This window comes from Cyanistes caeruleus, chromosome 1 (genome assembly GCF_971803275.1).
Source record: "Cyanistes caeruleus chromosome 1, bCyaCae1.hap1.1, whole genome shotgun sequence".
Taxonomy (NCBI): domain Eukaryota; kingdom Metazoa; phylum Chordata; class Aves; order Passeriformes; family Paridae; genus Cyanistes; species Cyanistes caeruleus.
In genome coordinates this window covers 89,545,559-89,567,070 of record NC_141701.1, presented here as the reverse complement: position 1 = coordinate 89,567,070, position 21,512 = coordinate 89,545,559, and the positions used below count along the sequence as shown (strand labels likewise).

General features: G+C 41.9%; 1 protein-coding gene and 1 long non-coding RNA gene across 20 annotated transcripts in view; one reads left to right on the top strand and one right to left on the bottom strand.

Moving 5' to 3' along the window:
- PHACTR1 (phosphatase and actin regulator 1) overlaps positions 1-21,512 on the bottom strand; it is a 295,559-nt gene that overhangs the window by 14,551 nt on the left and 259,496 nt on the right. For all 19 annotated transcript variants that reach the window (XM_086902301.1, XM_086902312.1, XM_086902348.1 and 16 more), the window contains 2 exons: positions 5,124-5,179; positions 266-327 (listed from right to left, as the gene is read on the bottom strand). In XM_086902301.1, coding sequence (XP_086758427.1) covers positions 266-327; positions 5,124-5,179 — 118 coding nt within the window. The remainder of the gene's footprint in view (positions 1-265; positions 328-5,123; positions 5,180-21,512) is intronic.
- LOC147655727 (uncharacterized) overlaps positions 2,810-21,512 on the top strand; it is a 56,675-nt gene continuing 37,972 nt past the window's right edge. Inside the window, exon 1 of the long non-coding RNA XR_015273639.1 lies at positions 2,810-3,018. This is a non-coding gene — a long non-coding RNA (uncharacterized LOC147655727). The remainder of the gene's footprint in view (positions 3,019-21,512) is intronic.

The following is a 21,512-nucleotide window of genomic DNA, read 5'->3' as shown; positions in this document are numbered from 1 at the left end:
TCTCTATCCTTCACTGCTGAAAACTCCTTCAGTTACAAAGACCAGATCTTCTCTTTTCCTGTTTGAAATGTTACCAGTAGTAGCCTACAAAGTGGTTTCTTTTGCTCTCTGTGGACTTACACCTTGCAACATTGATGATTTCTTTTAAAGATTTTTTTTGTAAGACTTGTTTCACACTCTACTTTTGAAAATGGTGCTGAAGGAAAATGGCACAGTAGGGAGAAAGTTACACTAGTGTCATAATAGGATCAAAGTTGCTTCTCACCTTACGTGTTAATCTTCTCTTAATCTCTCGTTTTTCCTCCTGCTCCTCTTGCTCATTCCGGGCTGTAAAAGATTTACAAGGATCTCAGACTGTGGACTCATCAGGCATGCACAGTTTGCAACAAAATAAGCCTTTCCATCAGTAAGTATATTAATGTTTCAGGACCCCTCTGATGCACAGTATGTCCCTCTGGGGCTGGTGAACGTCCTTGATCCGTAGCTACTGCGCTTCTTCACGCACTTCATAAAACATCTACAGCTTCCTTCCTTTCCCAGTGTTGGCACCCCTTCATGTGTGTCACTTTCTAGAAGGGCTGGGCAGCAAGCCAGCTCTTCAAATAATGTTATCTCCCTGCCCACAGGCCTGGAGGGGGCTTAGCTACAATAGGGTCCAATTCCACAAGGTCAATAGTTGGAAAAGAGACACATGTATCTTTTTCCCATCTGCATAATAATTTCTTGTAGCTACTTTTTGGAGATAATAGAAAAAAATCCTTTGGAATAGAGGTGCCAGGAAAATCATGCAACTTCCCATGGCATGAACAGAGTTTAAGAGAGTGTGTCCTTCCATCATGAGCCTTCAAAGTATCACACTGGAGCACAGAAGCTCATCCTAAGTCAATTAACTTTCAACATTAAGTCAAAAGATCACGTGCTACAAGTCCTTACCAGGGCATGCCTCAACTCTTCTCCCTCAAGAGCTCAATAACATTTGAGTACACTATCTCTTCTTCAACTTAGGAGCAGGCTGTCATGCATCATCTTTGCATTGACCTTTACCAAAAGTCACTAAAATCCCACGTTTCCAGGTACTCAGCTTCTTGATCAGTTAGGATCTGTCTCCACTGCTTTGCTCATGGCTGAAATGCTCTTTACTCCAGTCATGCCGGCACATAACAAGTGAGAGCAAACACAACTCATCAGCTTTTCCAGTAAGTATTCTGTGCCCCTGCTGGGATCCAGTTTTTGCTCAGCTAGGACTAGCTCAGGCAGGAGTAACTCTCTGCAGGGGACATGATAGACCTCAAAGGCCAGCTGAGGATAGGTGCTTTGATTTAAATTGTTAAAATTTGGACTGCACTAAACTTAAGGGAGCATCCCATGTTCCTCTCTGCTGATCCTGCAGATGGAGCAGGCACCTCCTTCAGAGCAGCAGTAACAATCCACCAGCCATAGCTTCTTCAGCTGTGAGAGCACAAGCCAGCACTCTCACTAGAAAACTGGGCTTTCCCCACACAGAAATGAGACCTTAGTGACCACAGAAGCCTCTGAGCAGGTGAGGAGGGCCAGGCTGGAAACCAGGTTTCTCACTGCTCAGGACAGTAGAGCTGACAGTGTTATCACAACTGCTCACTGACTTTAGCAGGACTTGGAAATCTCCATCGAAGTGGACAAAGAACCTGTCAATGTTATGATGTTTCACACTACACTTCTGATCTTTAAGTGCCATTTTACTAAAAATACTGCTTATGTTTTCAGAAGGAAGGAAACCAGTAGGGGAGTAAAAAGAACATAAGACAGCAGGGAATCACAACTGTCTTTTTAAGCAATCACTGGAGTACCTACACTGATAATCGTAATTTTCCTCTTTCAGTGGTTTCTGTCCCTACTGGGCTGGATACTCTTCTAGCAATTGATCCTCTAGCAATTTTTTTCTTCCCTTTGTGTCTCAAATTTGGAGGAGTTGGTCCTGCAAATGCCTCCTTTCAGACACAGCACTAAAGAGAATCCACACAGAGTCAGGGTAGAACTGCAAGCATCCAAAGAGTTAGGCATAAAACTTAGTAATGGCTATTCATTTTTGTCCTTGGCATCTGATGCTTTTTTGTTCTCCCCACTCCAAGCCCAGCCAGGCAGGCTTAAGACTTCAGGCAGGTAAAAGCTGGAAAATAGGAGCACATTCTCCTTCAAAACTAGAAAGTGACTTTGTTTTAGCTATTTCTTTAAGTCATGAAGTTTTTAAGTCTGAAGTTAAGTCATGCCAATCTTGTGAAGCTATAGAACTGATGCTTTATTTTATCTTATGTGTTCAGGCGATTGTTTGTTTCTCTAAAACCTGCGTGTCAGGGCAAGCGGTTGGATGTAGGTGCAATTTTCACACCTGATTTCTGTGCCAGTGTGAAATGTTCCCCAATACAGTTTGAGGCATTCAGAACCCACCAAACCATCATTTTTGTGAGGAATTTATGCAACCCTGAATGCGCCAGGCTGACAGCTGGATTGCTGTTATCCACCTGTGAAATGGCACAGGGGTGGTGCGTGACAGGGGACTGAGGTATCTTTCCTTATACACTTGGACAGCAAGTAGAGCTGCAAAGTGTTCTTTAGTCTTCAAAGAAACCCTGCAGGCCTGGACTTCTCCCACTACATGCCTTTGACCTAAATATGAGTCAGTGAATGGGGTATACCTCAGTGAAAGACCCTACTAGAACCAGTTGTCTCTGCTCTGCTTCCTTGCTGTGGCTGCTGTGATTTCACTGTTGCTATCAGCAAGTAGCAGAACTTGGCAATGGAGGCTTTGCCCTTGTAAAGATAACTCACAATTATTGCAGTAGCACAGACCAAGGAAGCATTCAATTCATGTATAAGGACTGGCTGCCCAACCACATTTTGCCTCATTTTTTCCCACCAGCGTGGGCAGTAACACAGTTACAGGTGTAATAGGAACATCATGGTACCAGACACGATATTTTCATCAGGGAGATTTCAGCTTTAACTACAGAGAAAATCCTGTTTAGTCTACTCAAGAGCTTGGTAAGTTTTCTTGTGTGTTTGTTCGTGCTCTGAGCTGGGCTTTGGCAAATTGCTTGACCTGCTTATGCAGAGAATTTACACTCTTTTTGTTCTCACTTCCTAAGTCTCTCTTTCCCTACTCTCCATTATATTTATTATAATGCTCTTTCTTAGAACTCTAGAGGAATGGCACAAAATGATGTACAAATCAGAAAATGTTTATATTTACTTGTTTAAGGGTAGGGCATGTTTATGCTTCCTTTTTTAAATTATGTAATTATTTTAATTTTTTTCTTTCCTGCTGTGGTTCACCAAAAGCTGGAAAGCCTTGGAAATACCACATTAGTCTTTCCTGTAATTAGGAAGCTGTTTGTTTATCGAGACACACATGTTTTGGGGCAGATCTGTGCTAAAGCAAGATACAAAAATTCCATTTAGGAAATACAATATGGTTCTGGACTCAGGGTAATATCTTCAAACATCCATGTCATTTAAGAGCCTTTATTCAATTAAAAAAGAAACTGATGTTACTCAAGGGGTAATTCCTCTGAAATATAAGACATCTTTAGGGCACTCTGTGAGTGCTGAGCTTGGCAACATGTCTTTTATGAATGTCTGCAAGGCACCCAGTGTTGGAGATGCTTCTCCCTGCTGATGCTGGTTCAAAGCAGGTGCCCAAGACCCCACCTCCCCCAGTGCCAGGGCACTGTTTGCTGGTCATGCACCAGTGCCAGGTGGTGCCTGATGAGTTTGTTCATAGGTCCCAGGATGACAACATGAGCTGCCAGAGAATTGGCCTCTGTCCCTCTGTGCCTGAGCCTGGCATCTGTCACGTCGCAGGTCCCCCCTTCTCCCGCTGTTCTGCTATGCCCCTGTGAGACAATCACAGCTGGATGTGCCAAATATTTCCCCAGACTGCCCCTGACTTCCTCCAGCAGCCAGTTACCAGAGCTAGGAGTAGACAGTAGGAGCACAGTTATTAAGAGAGGGCTGGTCCCAAAGAAATAGCTTTTCCAGCAGCCTCAGGCTTGCCCATGCTGCTCTGCTGTCCGGTTTTTTCTCATCTTTGCATTGACAGTGGTGTCTCTCTCTCTCTGTCTGCCACATGTAATAACATCAATAGATGAAAAAACCCTGCTGGGCATTAACACTGTCATTAATCTACTAGGAGTTTGGTTATGAAGATTTTGAAAAATGAATTCTGCTGATTTTCAGATAATTAATCTTCTGCTACCACATTTTTATGGTTCTATACAACGCAGTTATTTGAACAAGAGAAGATGAATTAGGGACCTACCTAAACAGATGTTATGTATAAGGTACTGCTTCGTTATGCATAAGGTACTGTTAGTAAATATGCATTTACTAATTTAAAGGGGAAGAACATTTTTTTTTCTTTTCTATTTCCAAAGTAACAGCAACAATTAGATAAACAGCTTTTTTGTTTTTAATATTCAAAACACTTACATGCAAGTAAAGAAACGGTCATTTTCTTCCTGCTCATTCATGAGGACTGGACTCAGTCCAGCTTCCCTGGAAGTCAGTGGCAATGTATCTACTAACTTCACTTGATTCAGGATTTCTGAATGGTATTTTGTCCCTTTAAAATACCACATGCTGAGGATCTACCAGCAAATTTTTGGCTGATTTGAAGGGAGTGTTTCAGGGGAACATTTTGGGGAAATAACCCTGAGTCAAACTGGATTCTTTTTTAAATTGAATAAAAGCTCCAGCTAGCATAGATTGTTTGGAAGATTTTTAGGAAAGCTTAATCAACCTATGCCCTACTATCTTTACTAACTTACAATGGGATGCTCACCTATATAAGTGATGCATAAAGGAGGCTTTTCAGGATGCTTGACCTCCTGTTTGGAATGTCAATCAACATGTGGGTTTTTTTTCTCCATAGGTTGTTTATTCTTGTAAATTTACTGACTCTGATCTTAAAGAACCATTTCTGGAGTTCTAGATACTGTTACAGACTTCCACACTTATTTGCACTTATGATGCCCTTTATCAGTGATGCCTACAGAGAATAGTTGATGTTTATAAAAAATACCAAAGTACATGAAATGTAAACCAAATTATCTGGCTTCAGGTTAAATGTCAGCAGAATCAGGACTTACGTTTCAGTATGTTCCTCTGCTCCAACTCCTCAGCGGTCGGCCTCTGGCTCAGTCGTCTGCGAAAAAAGTCCAAGATCAGTTTTTGGACCATATCATATTCTTCTCAGTTCTTTGCCTTGAAGAGTTACTTTGGGGTGTGAAAGGCAGACCAGAAAACACTGACACTGCTCCATTATGTACTTGGTATGCCTGGACCATGCGTGACACACACCATGCTTTGCTTTCGCAGTTTCCTCTGTTTCCAACCCATGAAAGACAAAATACGTTATGTCATAGGCATGACTTTCCCACCCCTACCCCAGGCAGAGCTGCTGAAAGCTAAGCCACACAGATGTCTCCACTTAATTTCCTTCCCTCCATGCCTGCTTCCTGACTTGCACAAGTATTTCTAGCTAGGATCCAGCTAACCCTCTTGCTGCCCTCTCGCCAGCCTCCTGACTGCGCCCTGTTTGTTCACACAGCATTTGAACACGCGGACACAGAAAAAAAACAAGGGACTGTTTGGCAGCAGTGAGGGCAGAACAATAGCAACCCTCGTCCTCCTCATCCCACTCACTTCCCTCCTATTAAATCCTATCTTGAAGGATCAGTGTGACTTGATAGTCAACCTGTATATAATAGGGTCAACAAACCTCACAATCTAATTACAAATGGGGAATCTGTACATAGGAATGACCCAAATATTCAGAATACAGAGCAAGCACAAAAGGGTCTTTGCAAAACAATGTAAACCAGAGAGATGACATCAGAAGTCAGCACTGTTGGGCATCCTCATACTCTTATCTGAGTCAATGGGAGTTTTGTCAATGATACCAATGACACGACAGAGCCTTCTTTTCCTTCAACTTGGTCACTCAGAGATGGACCCCAGTCTCTGTCAACTGGACCAGTTTCCCTGTGAGTTACTGGGTGCTGATAGGCAATGATAAGAATGCTGCATGGCTTCATCTTCTGCGGTGAATGTTCACCCTGCCCTGGGTACAGCAGCTCCCTGAAACAGAGCTGGTTCTGCAAGGCTGCACGAGAGATGCCTGACAATGGCTCCTCACCATACAGTGGATAAGCTGCTGGTGCACATGTGTCCCCAGCCTTCTCCAGAGCCAGGAGCTCATGTGTGTGCCAGTTCAAGACCTTTGCCCCTCATACTGTGTGCAGGGCACAGGGCTGAATGAAGCACAAGCACTGGGTAGGAGCCCACCTCCTACACCAGCTGTTTGAAACTTTACAGGCATCTGATTTTACAGTCTGAAGATTTCCACCAGGAGAGGTGATACCAGCCATATGTCCTTTGGGGGCACTTTACATCCTGAAAACAAACTAGCAGAACACAGCCGTATTACAGTGTAATTTAGAGTCAGGAGCTTTGTCCCTTTCTCATGGCAGATTGAACATTTATCTTGGAAAAGTGTTAAAAGTGACAGAAAATGATCCTTAATTCAGAAGTAAAGAATGTCTGCAAAGTACTTTGAAGACAGAAAGTGCTATTTAAGTGCTTGCTCTTACCATCTTTAAGATAAAGTAGCTGATGCTAATGGGAGACTTCACTTTAGGACTGTAAAGCAATTAAAACGATCTCATTTCTAGCATCACATAAGAACCAAAAAGAAAAAGTTGCTACTTTTAGCCCCACCACACGTGAGTGCAAGAACTGTATTATAAATGTTTTTAATCCACCATGCCATGATGCTTTTCAAGAGGATGCATGAGAGAGATATTCAGGATGAGGTCCAGCATGTGGATGGATTCTACAGAAACAAACATCATAGTAAAAGGAGGAAGAAAAAAAACCCTCCACAAAAGTCTTCCTGTTTCCAAGAAAACAGGGATTGAAGGACTCAGATAACTGTTCTGTCACAGTTCACACTAGGACATTTCTAACAGAAGAAGTTTTATCTACCCACAGAAGTGATTTGCAACAAGGATCACATCTTCCATGTGTTTAGTGAGGTATCTGCCATGAAGTAGATGCATTTAAACTAAGCTTTCACTGCATGTTACCACGTCATTGCTTCCACACAAGAGGACAGAGATTTCCTCCAAGTATGCTCTTGTTATTATATGTACCCTTTACTCCTGTGCTGCTCAGCACCTATAGACTATGGGGTTCTTCCCCACACTCTCTGATAGGGCCCCTAGTGAAAGCCAGGTGAGGATACCCATGTTCCCTATCTAGAGTCACATTAGTTTGAAGATCCCATTATCCGCTCTTTTCAGTCTGCAGAGTGCTCCTGCCTAAATGGTGACTGCCACCTTTAAGTGATACGCAGCAGAAAAAGCCATGCCACTTTGGATAGATTAATTCATGGATTATCAATCACTTTTGGAGTTTTATATTCCCAAGAATTTTTAATAATTTGATTTAGGCAGTAGGAAAAACAGAGCAAAATCTTAATTAGTCCCTACAGTGCAAGTAGTAAAGCAGCACTGGAGGATGAAGAAGGTCATGAATAGAAGCCATGGAGGTTCCTGGTCTCCAGTACCAGTGTCTGCTTTCATCTCCAGGAACTGCTGTTACATTCCCATTTCCATCATCCTTTGGGACTGACTGAGCCTGCTCCTTCATTGTAAGTCCCTCCTTAATGAGCTCTTCAAATAAACCCAGCCCTTCCCATCCACACTCTCCCAATTACCTTTTTTTATGGTCTCTTGTTAATTTAATTTAATTCCTCCTCATGCTGTTACAGTGACTTCTGCCCCTGAACTATTGGGGCTTTACAAAGACCTCCACCAGCTCCTCAGAACAGCACCATTTTAACTCTTGTTTCTTGCTACCTAATTGCTAGGCTTGCCAGATGTTGAACAGCTGTTAACACCTCTGTTAATCTTTGAAAATCTTGATACTAGTTACAGATAATGTAAATCAAGAAAGGCAAGCAGCTCACGTTTTATTACTATGGCTGCAAAGACACGTTTTTTCCTTTCACACCAAATTTCAGTACACCATCTCCAGCATACAGCTCTGACCTTGGCAAACATCAGCTCCCTTATTCTGCCTTCCTTCCTGTCCTGCCCAGAATAAAAAGCTGTTAATGAAGCCCACCTAGCTTGCAGAGGTTGATTTCAGTAGTTTGATTGCTGGCTTGCTGCTGCGCCTTACTTCATTTAACATCACAGGGGCTGCACGAGGCAGTCAGGAGGCCACAGGTCAGGAAAAAGGTGTCTCATTAGCAGCACAATTGGAATAAACTGGAGAAAATGGAGGTGAGGAAGGATCCTGGTGCTACAGCAAAGAATGGATCTGCATGTGCAAACTGTAAGGATGGAGTGAGAGGTGTGGTGCTGCTTTTGATCAGAAAAGTAACTCCAGCTGTTTCATCAAACTGAGTGCAGGTGTCTAACCAAGGAACAGGGGAGACAGACCTCAACATGTAACCACCTCTAACAGCACTTTCTGTATTTAAAATGTTCATGTGTGAACATGCCTGACCTTCACTGTGCCATCCACACTGTTTTGCAATATGCTTTACGTATTCAAGAGGACGGGAAAGTTTTTGTAATTTGTGCTTTACAATGTATTGTTTGATTTATACTTCATAGGTTTTTGCAATATTGATTACAACAGTTTTGCAAATACACTGTGACAAAGGTTTTACTACAAAGGAAACCTTCCTAAGATTTATGGTTACATAAGGAAAGTCTTGCTAGGATTTCACTGAAAAAATCATATCCAAACGAGATTGTCAGTAAAAAATAAAAAGTTTTCTCACATTTACAAAGAAATTCGACAGCAAACCAATTCTCTGCATGATCAAATGTATTACACTCCTTGTGCTAGACAATAATAGCTGAACAATTCTTCATAAGGACAGTGTACACTGAGGCTTATTTTGTTGGGTGTTTTATTTTTTTGTTTGTTTGCTTGTTCTTTTGAATTTGCTCTGGGCTGCTCACATTATGGTGGATAAGTAGGAGTTTGGGGCCAGAAGGGACAATCATGCAAAATCAATTGCTGTAGATCTAAAATATTGTCTGGTGCGGGTGCAATCTCCTCAGGGAACAACAGGAAAGAAAGGCAGCATTTTCACTGATGGATGCTACTGTTTGGAGCCTCTCCAGCAAACCAGGAACTCAGAATGAAAAGTTTCTGCTCCATGTGTCAGTGTTCTGCAGGAGGAACAAAAGGAAAAACATCTCCTTGAGCACAACAGAACACTTAAACGAAGTGCACAGAGATGCTTAGCCTGCTCTGCAGTGTGGCCACTGCCCGAGGGCTCTCAGGACAGCAGCCAACCCACTGGGGGGCCTTGGCTCAGATTTTTGCAGCTCTTTTGTCTGGCAGCACCTTTGAAGCAAGATGCTCCTGGCTGCCTAGGCTGTCCCCTACCAGGAGTCATGGGTTTTCTCTCCTTGATCTCTTGTTTTGCTGTGGATGAGCTCCAAGAAAAAGCTGGTTCATGCCATCCAGCTTGTTGTTATGGGAACAGGATGATGTGGGATATGTGTTTTCTGTGTACTAGGAATTCATCTTTGCCTCTGTCCAGAGGACAAGAAAATTTAAGAGCCTAGTGTAGGGTCATGTGCAAGTATAATGGCTGGATATAATCCAGGGCTTGCTGGAAAATGATTCCTCACACACTTGCCAGGCTTATTAGCTGTGAGTGTTTGCAGACATGAAAGGCAGAACTTAGCAGCTCTCCGGTGCTTGAATGGTGACATCTGGTGTGTGGGACCCACAAACAGGCCTGGTGGACATGACAGGGCACACAGCAGTATGGTGAGATGTCCAGAATATCCCCAAGGCATCTCTGAGGCAAGTCATGCTCACACAGCTGTTCCTCATGACTTAAGTCACCCTGATGTAAAATAACTTCTGAGCACAGTGGGGCATAACCTCTGGAACAACTCCTGAATTTATTCTGTATGTGTAAATATCTTTAATCAGCTGCAACTGGGCTCATACTACCCTAGACATTTCTCTAACAGAGCAGTATATCTGAGCTGGGCACATGAGAAGCCAGCTGCTACGAAGAACTGCTCGTCACATTGCTCTTTAGTTGACATGACTGACGCCAGTAGAACTGTGATGATTTACATCAGCAAAATAATTCCACATGAGGAAAAAATTAGTGGGAGTAAAGAGTCTTAATTTACCACACCTTTCCCAATAATAATAATAATGCTGAAAGCAAAGCAGAATTGATGAAGTAAAGGCTGTCAGGGGCTCTTTGCACGCTACATGTATGGAAAATTCAGAGAAAAATGAAGAGAAGAAAATCTTGTATTTGCTTCTACCTTTAACTGTTAACAGAGGGCAGGAATGAACTACTGCCTTTCCTTACATCACTGCACAATGAGCAAAAAATCATTGTAAGCCTGGAGGTTCACTTTCTCTGAAGTGTCAGCCCAGATTTTGCCAGCCAGACTGTGGAGTCTACAGAGGACTATCATTCTCCTAAACAGGATTTATAAATGGGATTAAATACAATTTAATCAATGACTGAATAAACTGAAGGAATATTAAATAGAAAATCCCTACCCAAAGAAGCAAGCATTACAGTTTTATACCAATAAAATTCTTATACTAGACTCCATTAAGACGTTTGCTAATCTGTAGGATTATCACTTTCTTTAAGATCATGCACAGGTAATCGTGACAGGTCTCCTGGTATCAGTCATGATAATACACTTTATAACTCCTTTTCCTGAGAAATTCGAGCAATAAAACCATAAAGAGCGTTTGCCACGATTCAGTTATCATGTAATGACTGCTCTCCACCTCCCTGTTAATTTAAAATATTCAGCCTCTGGGAGGCAGTGATGCTTCTGCAGCTATAAAGAAGCCTGTAGCAATGTCTAAAGCAGACCAACATGGGCAGAGATGCCTATTCATCCCTAGGAAAAGGGGTGAAGCACCACTGTGACAGTTTAGCAGAGAACTAGTTCGACAATTTTGGTAGGAGGTGTTTGCTTTTGGTGGAAGTCTAAAAAACTGCTAAGTATCAGTTGAAGATAAAAGTACTTTCTAACGATGCCTTACTGGCAAGGTACTACTTCTGCCTTAGTATTCCAGTGTGTTCCCTGGACTTTTGATTGTGTTCTCTTGACATTTGATCCAGCTACAACAGTCCCATAACCCTGAGCAGAGAGGCAATGCTTTTGCTCAGCATTAGTGCACTGCAAGCACTTCCAAGTCTGGAATGTGAGCCAACCAAATTATATTTCCCGTAACACATCTGCAGTTGTGTTTCCAGCTGGGCTCTACAGGAAAATCAGATTTACAACTGAAATTATTCAGACTTTAATTCAGTCTCTAAGCAGTCATTTACTACCCCCCAAAATTATCCTTATCCCAGACTTGATTTTGTGTTGAGCAACAGCTTCAGTATAGACTTTAAAGCTCCGATTACTCTAGATTGCAGTGAGGATTTTTGGGAAAACTAATCAACACATTTTCTGCTTGCTCAAGCATCTGTGTATAGTGAAAAATATAACCAAGCTGGCTCTTTGTTTAAAACTCTTACAACTGACCAATTTGTTTTCCCATTCTTTAGATCATGTGAATCTATTCTTGAGTCATGGCTCAAATGATGCCATCTTTTCTGGTTCAGCTCATTGAGGGATTGAATTATTATGATTGTGATTTATTCTTTGGAAAGTTACAAGCTTCCTGAGAAAGAACTTTCTGCCCAGAGTAGGTCTTCTGGGAAAAGAGAGTCGTATGCAAAATGTAGATTTTGACAATTCATTATGTTTGCATAAAATTCTTGTTCATCATATATGGAACAAAATTCTTTAAAATACCCAAATAAAACAGAGTTATTTTGGGCTATGAACTTTGTATTTTATTAAAAGAAATAAAGCAATGACTAGATAGCCCTATAAATCTGACTAGAAACAGTGTGAATGACTACTTACCCAGGTCATCAGTCTTCCATCAGACCACTATCACAATGCAGACACTTGCATTTTCCCAAGGAATTACTTCATTTCTTTTCTAAAGATAATGCCAAGCAGTGACAGACACACAAATCCAGATTTTGGCCCCATGTTCAATAATACTAACTGGGAAATGTCTCCTGGTTTGTGGAACTTTGCAAGATCATGCCTCACACCTCGAGCTTTAAAATGGAGCTCCCTCCATTTCATTACTGTGCCGTTCCATTAACGTCAAAGCTCTCAGCCAAATGCTGGGTGTTCACATAAAATACAATCATGTAAGTTTAAATGATTAAAAAAAAAAAAGGCATGTCTGAATTAAGATAGTTATACCACATAAGCTTTGCAGCATTACTTCTCAAATCTCTTTTCCCTAGACCCAAGAACAAGATATCCAACAACTGGTAGGAAATAAAGAACAATCTTTTTTAGAAGAGGGAATTTACTATTTATCTTAGTCAAGAATGTATTTTTGGAACAATAAAAATGGGATATTTTTGAGTACTAGAAATCCAGAGTGAAAAATTTTCTATAAAACATGCCAGAAAAAACAGATGGATGCTAGGACCCATTGTAATAGGGAAAAAAATGTTCTAAAATGTTAGTGATTGTCCTTCTGTTGTCTATACAGCATTGTGAGAAGACACTTGCTTCACCAAATGTGATAATATTGAATTAAAAGCTGATTTTACAAAGGTACAGAAATCATAATTCACAGTTCAAGGTCAATCTGTGAATGACTTGAGTAAAATGGCACCAAAAATAATCAGAGATAAACAGATATGCTTGCTGTCTATAGGCATTATTGAATGATTTGTTTTGAAATCTTTCTATAGTAATATTGCTTTGTCTCTGTGAACATACTTACATCAATGAATAAAAGTTACGCTCTTAAAAGCAGAGCCATCTCCAAGTATGAGCCAAAAGAACTGAATTCCCTTCTCTGCTGGAATTTTCCTCACCCTGGCTTCTGATGCTCAGGGAAGCTTGGATGTTGGAACATATTTGATACAGGAATAAAGCAGTTATTCCTCTGTGTATGTGGCATGGCCTTGGGATGGAGACAAAAAGCCCAATGCTTTAGGTGGGAAGAAGTTCTGCGGGACCAGGGAAGAAAACGTGGACGGAGGCTGAGGGGTTACAATGAAAGCACAGCCCCACTCCGCAAAGCTCTTCTCCTAAAGCCCCTGCGATCTTTTCCAGCAACACTCTCTTCTAAGGATCCTCTTCTGAGAAATCTGCTGCCACAAACTGAAATGCAACCTACCCTGAGAAGCAGCTGCTGGCTCTGAGGAAGGGGGCTGAAACACATCATAGAGGAACCAACTTCCCTATATTTAGTTAGCTTGAGGATCAGACCCCCAGTGGGCCTCTGTGGATCATAGTGACTGCACGGTGTTTATCTGTGGACCACAGTGACTGACATGCCCTGTGCATTAGCAGGTATGTTACACTCCTAGCACTGCCAATATGCAATTTGTTTAATGAAAAAAGCAGCAGCACCTTGTCTTCTTATTCACATATGCACTAATACAACTGTAACCTTAAAATATCAAGCCAGGGACAAATAAACCAAATTTGCTTGGCAGTCCAAGTAATCTGTGACTCAATCAAATATGTAAAAAGCTGTTCATTTTAAGGAAAGAATTCTGGGTGGGGAGCCTCTCCAGCTCACTGATGTCAATCTCAACGTACACATGGCTAACCCGATGAAGTCTCCTCTGTTACTACAGACCACTCATAGTACAGCGAAAGGAATAACCATAGAATGGTTTGGGCTGGAAAGGACCTTAATGATTATCTAGTTCCAAACCCCCTGCTATGGGCAGGAACACCTTCCACTAGACCAGGTTGCTCAAAGCTTCATCCAATCTGGCCTTGAACATTTCCCAGGGATGAGAGTACCCCAGCTTCTCTGGGCAACCCATTTCAGTGTCTCACTAGTCTCACAGAAAAGAATTTCTTACTAATCTTTGATCCAAACCCACTGCCTTTCAGTGTAAAGCCATTCCTCCCTGTCCTCACTTTTTACATGCCCTTGTAAAAAGTCCCTCTCCATCTCTCTTGAGAAACCCATTTAGGCACTGTGAGGCTGCTCTAAGGTCTCCCTGGAGTCTTCTCTCCTCCAGGCTGAACAATCCCAGCTCTCTCAGCCTGTATCACATATACCCCCTGACCATATTAGTTTGTTATAGACCATTTAACCGGTGCCAGCATGAAGAAAGGCAAATGAACAATAGTGCAGGAATAAAATTCCTCTCCAAGAAGGCACTTTACACTGGCAATATTAAAAAAAAAGCAATTCACACCCTTTCTGCTAGATGAATCAAAAGCTAAAATACTCAGTGACTTGGAACAGCCACAATATAGGAACTCCAAATAAAAGCTTTTATATCAAAAGTCGGCAATTCAAAACCACAATAATTCAAAACCACAATAATTCATTTTCTAGTAGAAAAGATGCATAGGAAATAGCATGGTGCCCATACTTTGTCTTGCTACTGAAGTGGGAAATTCCTGGAAGTAAACAAATTTGAGAGCTTTAAGAGCAATTAACTATTTTGTGACAGAAAGATTTTGTTTCCCCAGATTGTGGGATTTCAGATCCCCAGACTTCATGAAAGTCAGGAGATAAATAGCAGTACCTTTTTGCAAAGGACTGTGCCTAAAGCATTCCCTTGAATCTTAAGAATTAGGACTGGCTGAAATGTTCAAAGTAACAAGGTAAAATTGCTGGAAAATTGAGTTCTAGAAGGTCAGAAACTATCTACAAGGTGAGGTCAAACTTAATGAGTAGTTTCAGCTGAAAAAAAAAACCAACTCACTTGTCACACTTTTCTTAAAAACAATAAAATTTAAAAAGCATTAAAAATGCACTGGACAATATTTAATTCTGACCTGAAATGCTAGTTTTCAGTGTGTAATATAAAAATTAATGATGCCTGTACTTGCTATTTTTAGTCAGTTTACTCTACTCCACTTGTTAATTATTTTGCTCCATTTGCATACCAAATGCAAAAAAAATCCCTTATTCAGCCAAGTCCAGTAGACACAACTCTCCTTCCAATAACTGCTACAGTGATTCCAAGCACAAATCTACTGATTGCAAGGAGAGCTCTCCCCAGCACCTGCATTGCAAACTTCAGTGCAGGTTTCTTGGTCATTCTTCACCATTTAATGGGATACCTGCTGCTCAGACTGGGTCTTTGCATATGTTTTACAGCATTGATGCTTTTCTATCTGTATCACCAATGGCACAATAATTTCTTATCTTTCTAGAGAATGTCATGTTTCACCAGCCTACCAGAGATTTGCCCGTTGTACAAATTCCCAGCTGGTGTGTATTTAACACCTTCACTGCCAGAGACTACTTCTGCCTCTATCCATTAGCAAAGGTCAGAAATAATTTTTAAAAAAATCCTAGCATCACATGGAACATCAATGAAAACATGCAGCACCAGAGACAGAAAATAGCAAAAATGTCTAGCTTTAAAAACAAAACCAGATGAAATTATTTACTCAGTTAAAAGTAAAAAAAACCAAAAAACAAAACATGCCTTAGGGAACTCAGATTTATTATTTTGAAAAGATATTATGCTATTATGAAAATATATGATTATTACACAGTTATATCATTACCTTTAGATTCAAATCTAGTGGCCTAAAAGCCTGACAAGATATTTTTTATTCAGGAGAATTTGTCCCATCTGGCTTTTCTTCTCTTGAAGTTACTGAGATACACATAATTACCTGGAGGCTAAATTTGGACTACAAAATTATAAGCTTTTTTTCTGTTGTTGCTTTGTACATGTTTCCACAGCAAAACAAATGGAATGCTATAAAGAGGCTTATCACATCAAATAGCGAATTAGCAGCGGGAATCAATAATCTCCAAAGTAACAAAGATCCTATTTCCAGGCAAATACGCTTAACTTCAAAATAAACAACCCCGCCTTGTGAAACAAAAGACTTCCAGAGGGACATTCAAACCCTCTGTGCTATGCTGAGCAGGATGCAGCCTTTCTCTTTGTCCCCTGCATAGTGTGACATCAGCTTTTTATATTTTCTCCCTGAAGTTTTGAGAGCTCAGTTCAGCCCCTACTGAAGTTTCTACGCACTCAGTCTTCCAACTACTCTCAGGTGCTTGTACTCTTGCCTGCACATTCCCTTGTTCCACCTGACACTTTATCAATGTGATAACCTGCTTCATTACCACAATCTAGCTACTGGGGTGATACCAGTGTTCTTTACATTTTTTTTTTCTCCTAACTAGAAGTGATGTTGAACTATGGAGGGGGAGGTAATGCCCAATGACATCTTCCATCTTTATATAAAATGGGAGAGAAAACTATTCCTAGCCCTGTTGACCTAAAGAATAATTTCTCCTTTACACTTCAGACACTTCATTTCTTAAATCTCATTTGGAAAGTGTTGTAGCTATCTTCCCTGTGATATTTCAAATGAGGGTGCTGTCAAAGTCCACATTTTTTGCAATTGTTTGCCCTCTAAAGAAAGACTCCCTTACATTGGTGACTGTTGTTTGAGCTCCTTACTGAATAGCTTTGCAGCTGGCATTCAGGCAGAAAAGAATGAATATTTAAAACACTTTGTACTCAGAATGAACACAGCATGTTTGTTCATGGCTGTAGACATGCCATAGGAGAAGTCTTGATTTCCCTGCAGGGCACACACAAATGCCAAGACTGAAATACCTCCGTCCTGGGCATTCAATGCCCTGGTTTTGTGGCATACACTTGTCTTTTGCATATCTAGTTGCAGTGATGGCAAGGACAGGAGGCTTGGAAAAAGGCAGAAAGGAAATCATCACAGTCACCCTGAAAAAAACTCCATTCTGAGCATTTACTGATGATGCACAAAGTGTTCATAAAGCTGGAAACTGCACCTACTTCTATGAGAGGCTGCAGATTGGACTAAAACATGCTGGCTAGGATGGTCTGGGCAAACAGAACAGTGCCTGCTTCCCAGTTCTGCTCAACTTCTTTATTAGTTTAAAACATGCAATTTCTCATTCATCCATACTGAAGAGGGAAGTTGAAGGATACACCCTCCCAGGCCCTCCTTCCACCCCCAATGGCCACAGCCATGTGGACTTGTGTTTTATGTTACAGGCAGACTGAATTTAGATCTGTACCCTATAGTTTATTGGGTAGTAAGCCTACTCTCATGACTGGAGATTATCTAATACTAATAACAACTTTGCTCTGCTGAGACCAGCTAATGAGCACCAGCTGCTAATGAACTGGAGCTGGGGGGAATGTCTCACAACTACTACACTCTACCAGCTTTTCAAACTCCTCTGAGCAGTATTGTTAGCAAAATGTGCATTAAATACACACTACCACTGTTTTCTTCTTTAGAGACATCAGAACACTGCTGTACAATGCATTACTGGAGATCCCTGCTGCTGTATAGATACCAGGCAGCACCACTGCAGGCTATCTGGGATGTTTGTGAGAGGACCAAGCTCCCAAATTCCCCAAGTGAGGAAGAACAATAATTTGCTGATTGTTGTCTCTGGATTCACCCACAAATAGAAAGTGTTGAAGGCAAATCTTAAAGTTTTGCTTCAGATAGTTAGAAAAGGAGAAAAGAGCTATACAAGGGTGCAGGGACACTGAAAACTCTTGGAAGGAAACTGGAACTCCATTTTTTGGGTTTTTTTTTGCTGTGTCAAAGATGGACTGAGGGGATGGGAAAGTGCAGGGCTGAGAGAAATGCTTATTGAAGGAAGCTGGGTGTATGGAATTGATTTCCTTGTGAATGCATCACGTCTGTGAGATGTTCTTGTTTAGAAACTGAGTCCTGGTAACTTTTTCCATAGAGCAAAACACAAGGAGTTTGGTCACAAGAGCTAATCCCACACTCTCTTGAGACTGAAGTAAGCTAGAGACTCTTACAGTCTACATGTCATAGACAGGCATTTTTCAAAGCTTGTGACCTGGCTAAATTGTCTCTGCTGGCATAGTCATTGTGCAATAACCCAAATCAGAAGAAATTAATCAAACATTGCAGCAGAATAGCTTTATGAAACATATTCATAGAAACCTTAGGCTGCAGAGAATGAAGAGAATCATGATTTGGGGAAGTCTGAGACAGAATTTGGCCAAAGGCACACACAAAAAAATCAGCCAACAATGTCATACACTTCAAAAACCAAAGATGTTGCTAATATACATTGACACTGTCGGTTCTTTTGATACCTTGTGCTATTGCAGAATGGTGAGTTTGGCAGAGAGCTCTGAAACCCATCTGATCCAACCCCTCTGCTCAAGCAGGGCTGCCTAGAGCTGGGACTGTGTCCAAATGACTTTTGAATATCTTCACAGAGAGGAATTTCACAATCTCTCTAGCCAACCTGTGACAGTGTTTGGTCACCCTCAGAGCAGAAATAATGTTCCTGATGTTCAGAGGGAACCTCCTTGTTTTGTTTCTGCCCATTGCCTCTGGTCCTGTCACCAGGCCCCACTTAGGAGAGCCCTGTCTCTGTCCCCACTGTACCCTTCCTTCAGGTATTTATACACATTGATAAGATCTCCTGAGCCTTTTCTTGTCTAGGCTCAACAGTTCCAGCTCGGTCAGCTGTTCTCCATAGGGAGGATGCTCCAGTTCATTATCTCCATCATCTTCGTGGCCCTTCATTGGACTCTCTCTTATGCCCATATCTCTTTTCTACAGAAGAGCCTTGATGATCTTTGAAGATCCCTTCCAATTCAGAATATTCTGTGATTCTGAGCTGGAAGTGGACACAGCACCCCAGATGTGGCCTCACAGTAGAGGGGAAAGATCACATTCCTTGGCCTACTGGCAATACTTTTACTAATGCAGCCAAAAATACCATTAGCCATTTTTTCCCCCCACTAAGTTGCTGGTTGATGTCCAACTTCATACCTATCAGGACCCCCAGATCCTTTTTTGCCAAGCTGCTCTCCAGCTGGGTAGCTCCCAACATATACTGGTGCATGGGGTTGTTCCTTCCTAGGTGCAGCAATTAGTGCTTGCCTTTGATGAACTTCATGAGATTTTTGTCAGCCCATTTCTCCAGCTTGTCAAGGTCCCTCTGGATGGCAGCACTATCCTGTAGTTCATCACCCATGTCTCTCAGTTTGGTGTCACCAGCAAGTTTGCCAAGGATACGCTTTGCCCATCATCTAGATCACTAATGAAGGTTGTTAAAGAGGATTGGACCCAGTACTGACCCCTTGGGGTGCACTGATAGTTACTGGAGTCCAGCCAGACTGAGTGCCACTGAACAAGCCTCTGGACTGGATGGGCAAATGGATAGAAAAGTCCAAATGACTGGGCCCAGTATTGGACACCTGAGGAATTTTATGGGAGACAGTGTTGAAAGCCTTACTGAAATCTACACAGACATTATCTATTACTCCCTGGTTGTCCACTAGGTCAGTAATTTAACAAGTTCATCACATTAATCATGCATGACTTGCCCTTGTGAATTCATGTTGACTAATGATGACTTTTTTGTCCTTTACGTGCCTGAATATGGTTTCCAGGATTAGCTGCTCCATCACCTTCCCAGTGATGAATGTGAGGTCAACTGGCCTATAATTCCCTGACTCCTCTTTGAATATAGGAGTGACATTTGCTTTTCTTCTTGTCTTTGAGTACTCCTCACAGCTGACATGATGAATTGAAGAAATATTAAAGAAAATAAGGATGGCACTGAATCTTTAGTAAAGCTGGGTCAAGTTCATCCTTTCATTTATATTTTTATGCTGAATAGTGAAGCAGCACTGCTCTCTGGAAGATTTTAACACATGCCCTAATTGTTAAAACATGATATGTCTTGTGACAAGTGCACAGAACTGAGAGGAAGGCAAGGTACAGCGATGGGCAGGTAGGAGAATCAAATCTGAGGCAGTCAAGTGTGCAACCATCAGGAAGGATGCTGAGACAAGTGAGCTGTCATGCCTGGTATTCCTCCACTGATGTTTTGCATTTCCCCATCACTATTTTGATATCTGCTCCAAAACTCCCTCAGATTGAGGCCAAATTCTGCACAGTCTCTCTAATTGAGGTGGGGTGGGGGGAGCTACCAGCATTACTGAAATACAGTGAGAAATAAGACTAAAACAGACTACAGACTCTGAAGAGAGGAATTAGTCAAAACAAATGGAAATAAAAGTGGCTCCCAAAAATCTGTCATATATGATGGTTTTCAGAGGCAAAAAATCATATATTTCCACCACTGAGCCTTTCTTAATCTGTCATGTCACATTAGAAAACATGATGGAGCCCTTTGCTGGCATTAAACAGTGCAGTGCAAAATATTGGCAGCTCTTTTAACTGCAGTAGAGTATTAGATTTTCTTTGCTAGTCTAGTCTGAAGGGGAAGATGAAATAGATGGTGGAATATCACATGGCTCTATGATGCTTGCAATGGCCCAGGTCTCTATCTTATCTTTTATGTCTGCTCAAACAAGGGAAAGCTGAATGGTTCTGGCACCACCTGAAGGTGAAGGACATCAGGCATTTACAATTTGCTGTTAAACAGGAAAAGGTAGAGACTCAGGGAATGTTCTGGCTTTGGAACATCAGCCACTCCTTTCCCTGGACATACCAGAGGGAGGTTTTGGGATCAGTTTGGGAACCCCACAATGGGGAGATGTAAAGGCACCAAACCTCTTGTCAGAGAAATTGCTCCCTACTTTGAGACTGACATGCAGCTCCAAACAAACCACTTCCTTTCAGAGGGGCTGCCTGCCCTCTTTCTTTTATAGCTGAACTTTGGATATTAAAGCTTTCCTGGGGCAGGGAAGTCCTTGAATAGGGGCACAGAGTGCTCAGGGAAAGCCAGAATTGGAGCACAGTTTGGGTAATCCAACTCTCCAGTGCAGCCAGAGGCTGAAGGACCATGCTTCCCATACTGCTTGCAGGTTTAACTGGAGGTGGGTCAGCTGATGGGGCTATGAAAATCCCTTCATGGCAGATGACCAGAGACCTTTCTCTGTACCTCTGTACTTCCCAAGGAGGGAGTTTACTCACACTTTACATATAGCAGCCTTCCAGTACCTTAAGGGGGCCCACAAGAGAGATGGAGAGGGACTTGTCATAAGAGCATTGTCACAGGACAATGGTGAATGGCTTTAGACTGACAGAGGGAGGCTTTAGATAAGATATTAGGAAGAAATTCTTTGCTGTGGGGATGGTGAGGCACTGAAACAAATTCTCTGGAAAATGGTGGATGCCCCGTCCCTGGAAGTGTTCAAGGTAAGGCTGGATGGGGCTTTGAGCACCGTGGTCTAGTGGGAGGTGTCTCTGCCTATGGTAGGGAAGTTAAAATCAGATGGTCTTTAAGGTGTCTTCCAACCCAAATCATTCTGTGATGATATGAATCTATGACCTTCCTGCATGCTCCCCTAATGGGTCTGGGTGCACCCAAGCCCCCATCTGCCACCCCACCAGGTAACTGATGTCCCTGAGCCTGTAGAAGAGACAGGGCCCTGGTCCAGGAACCATGCCTTTTCCCCACTG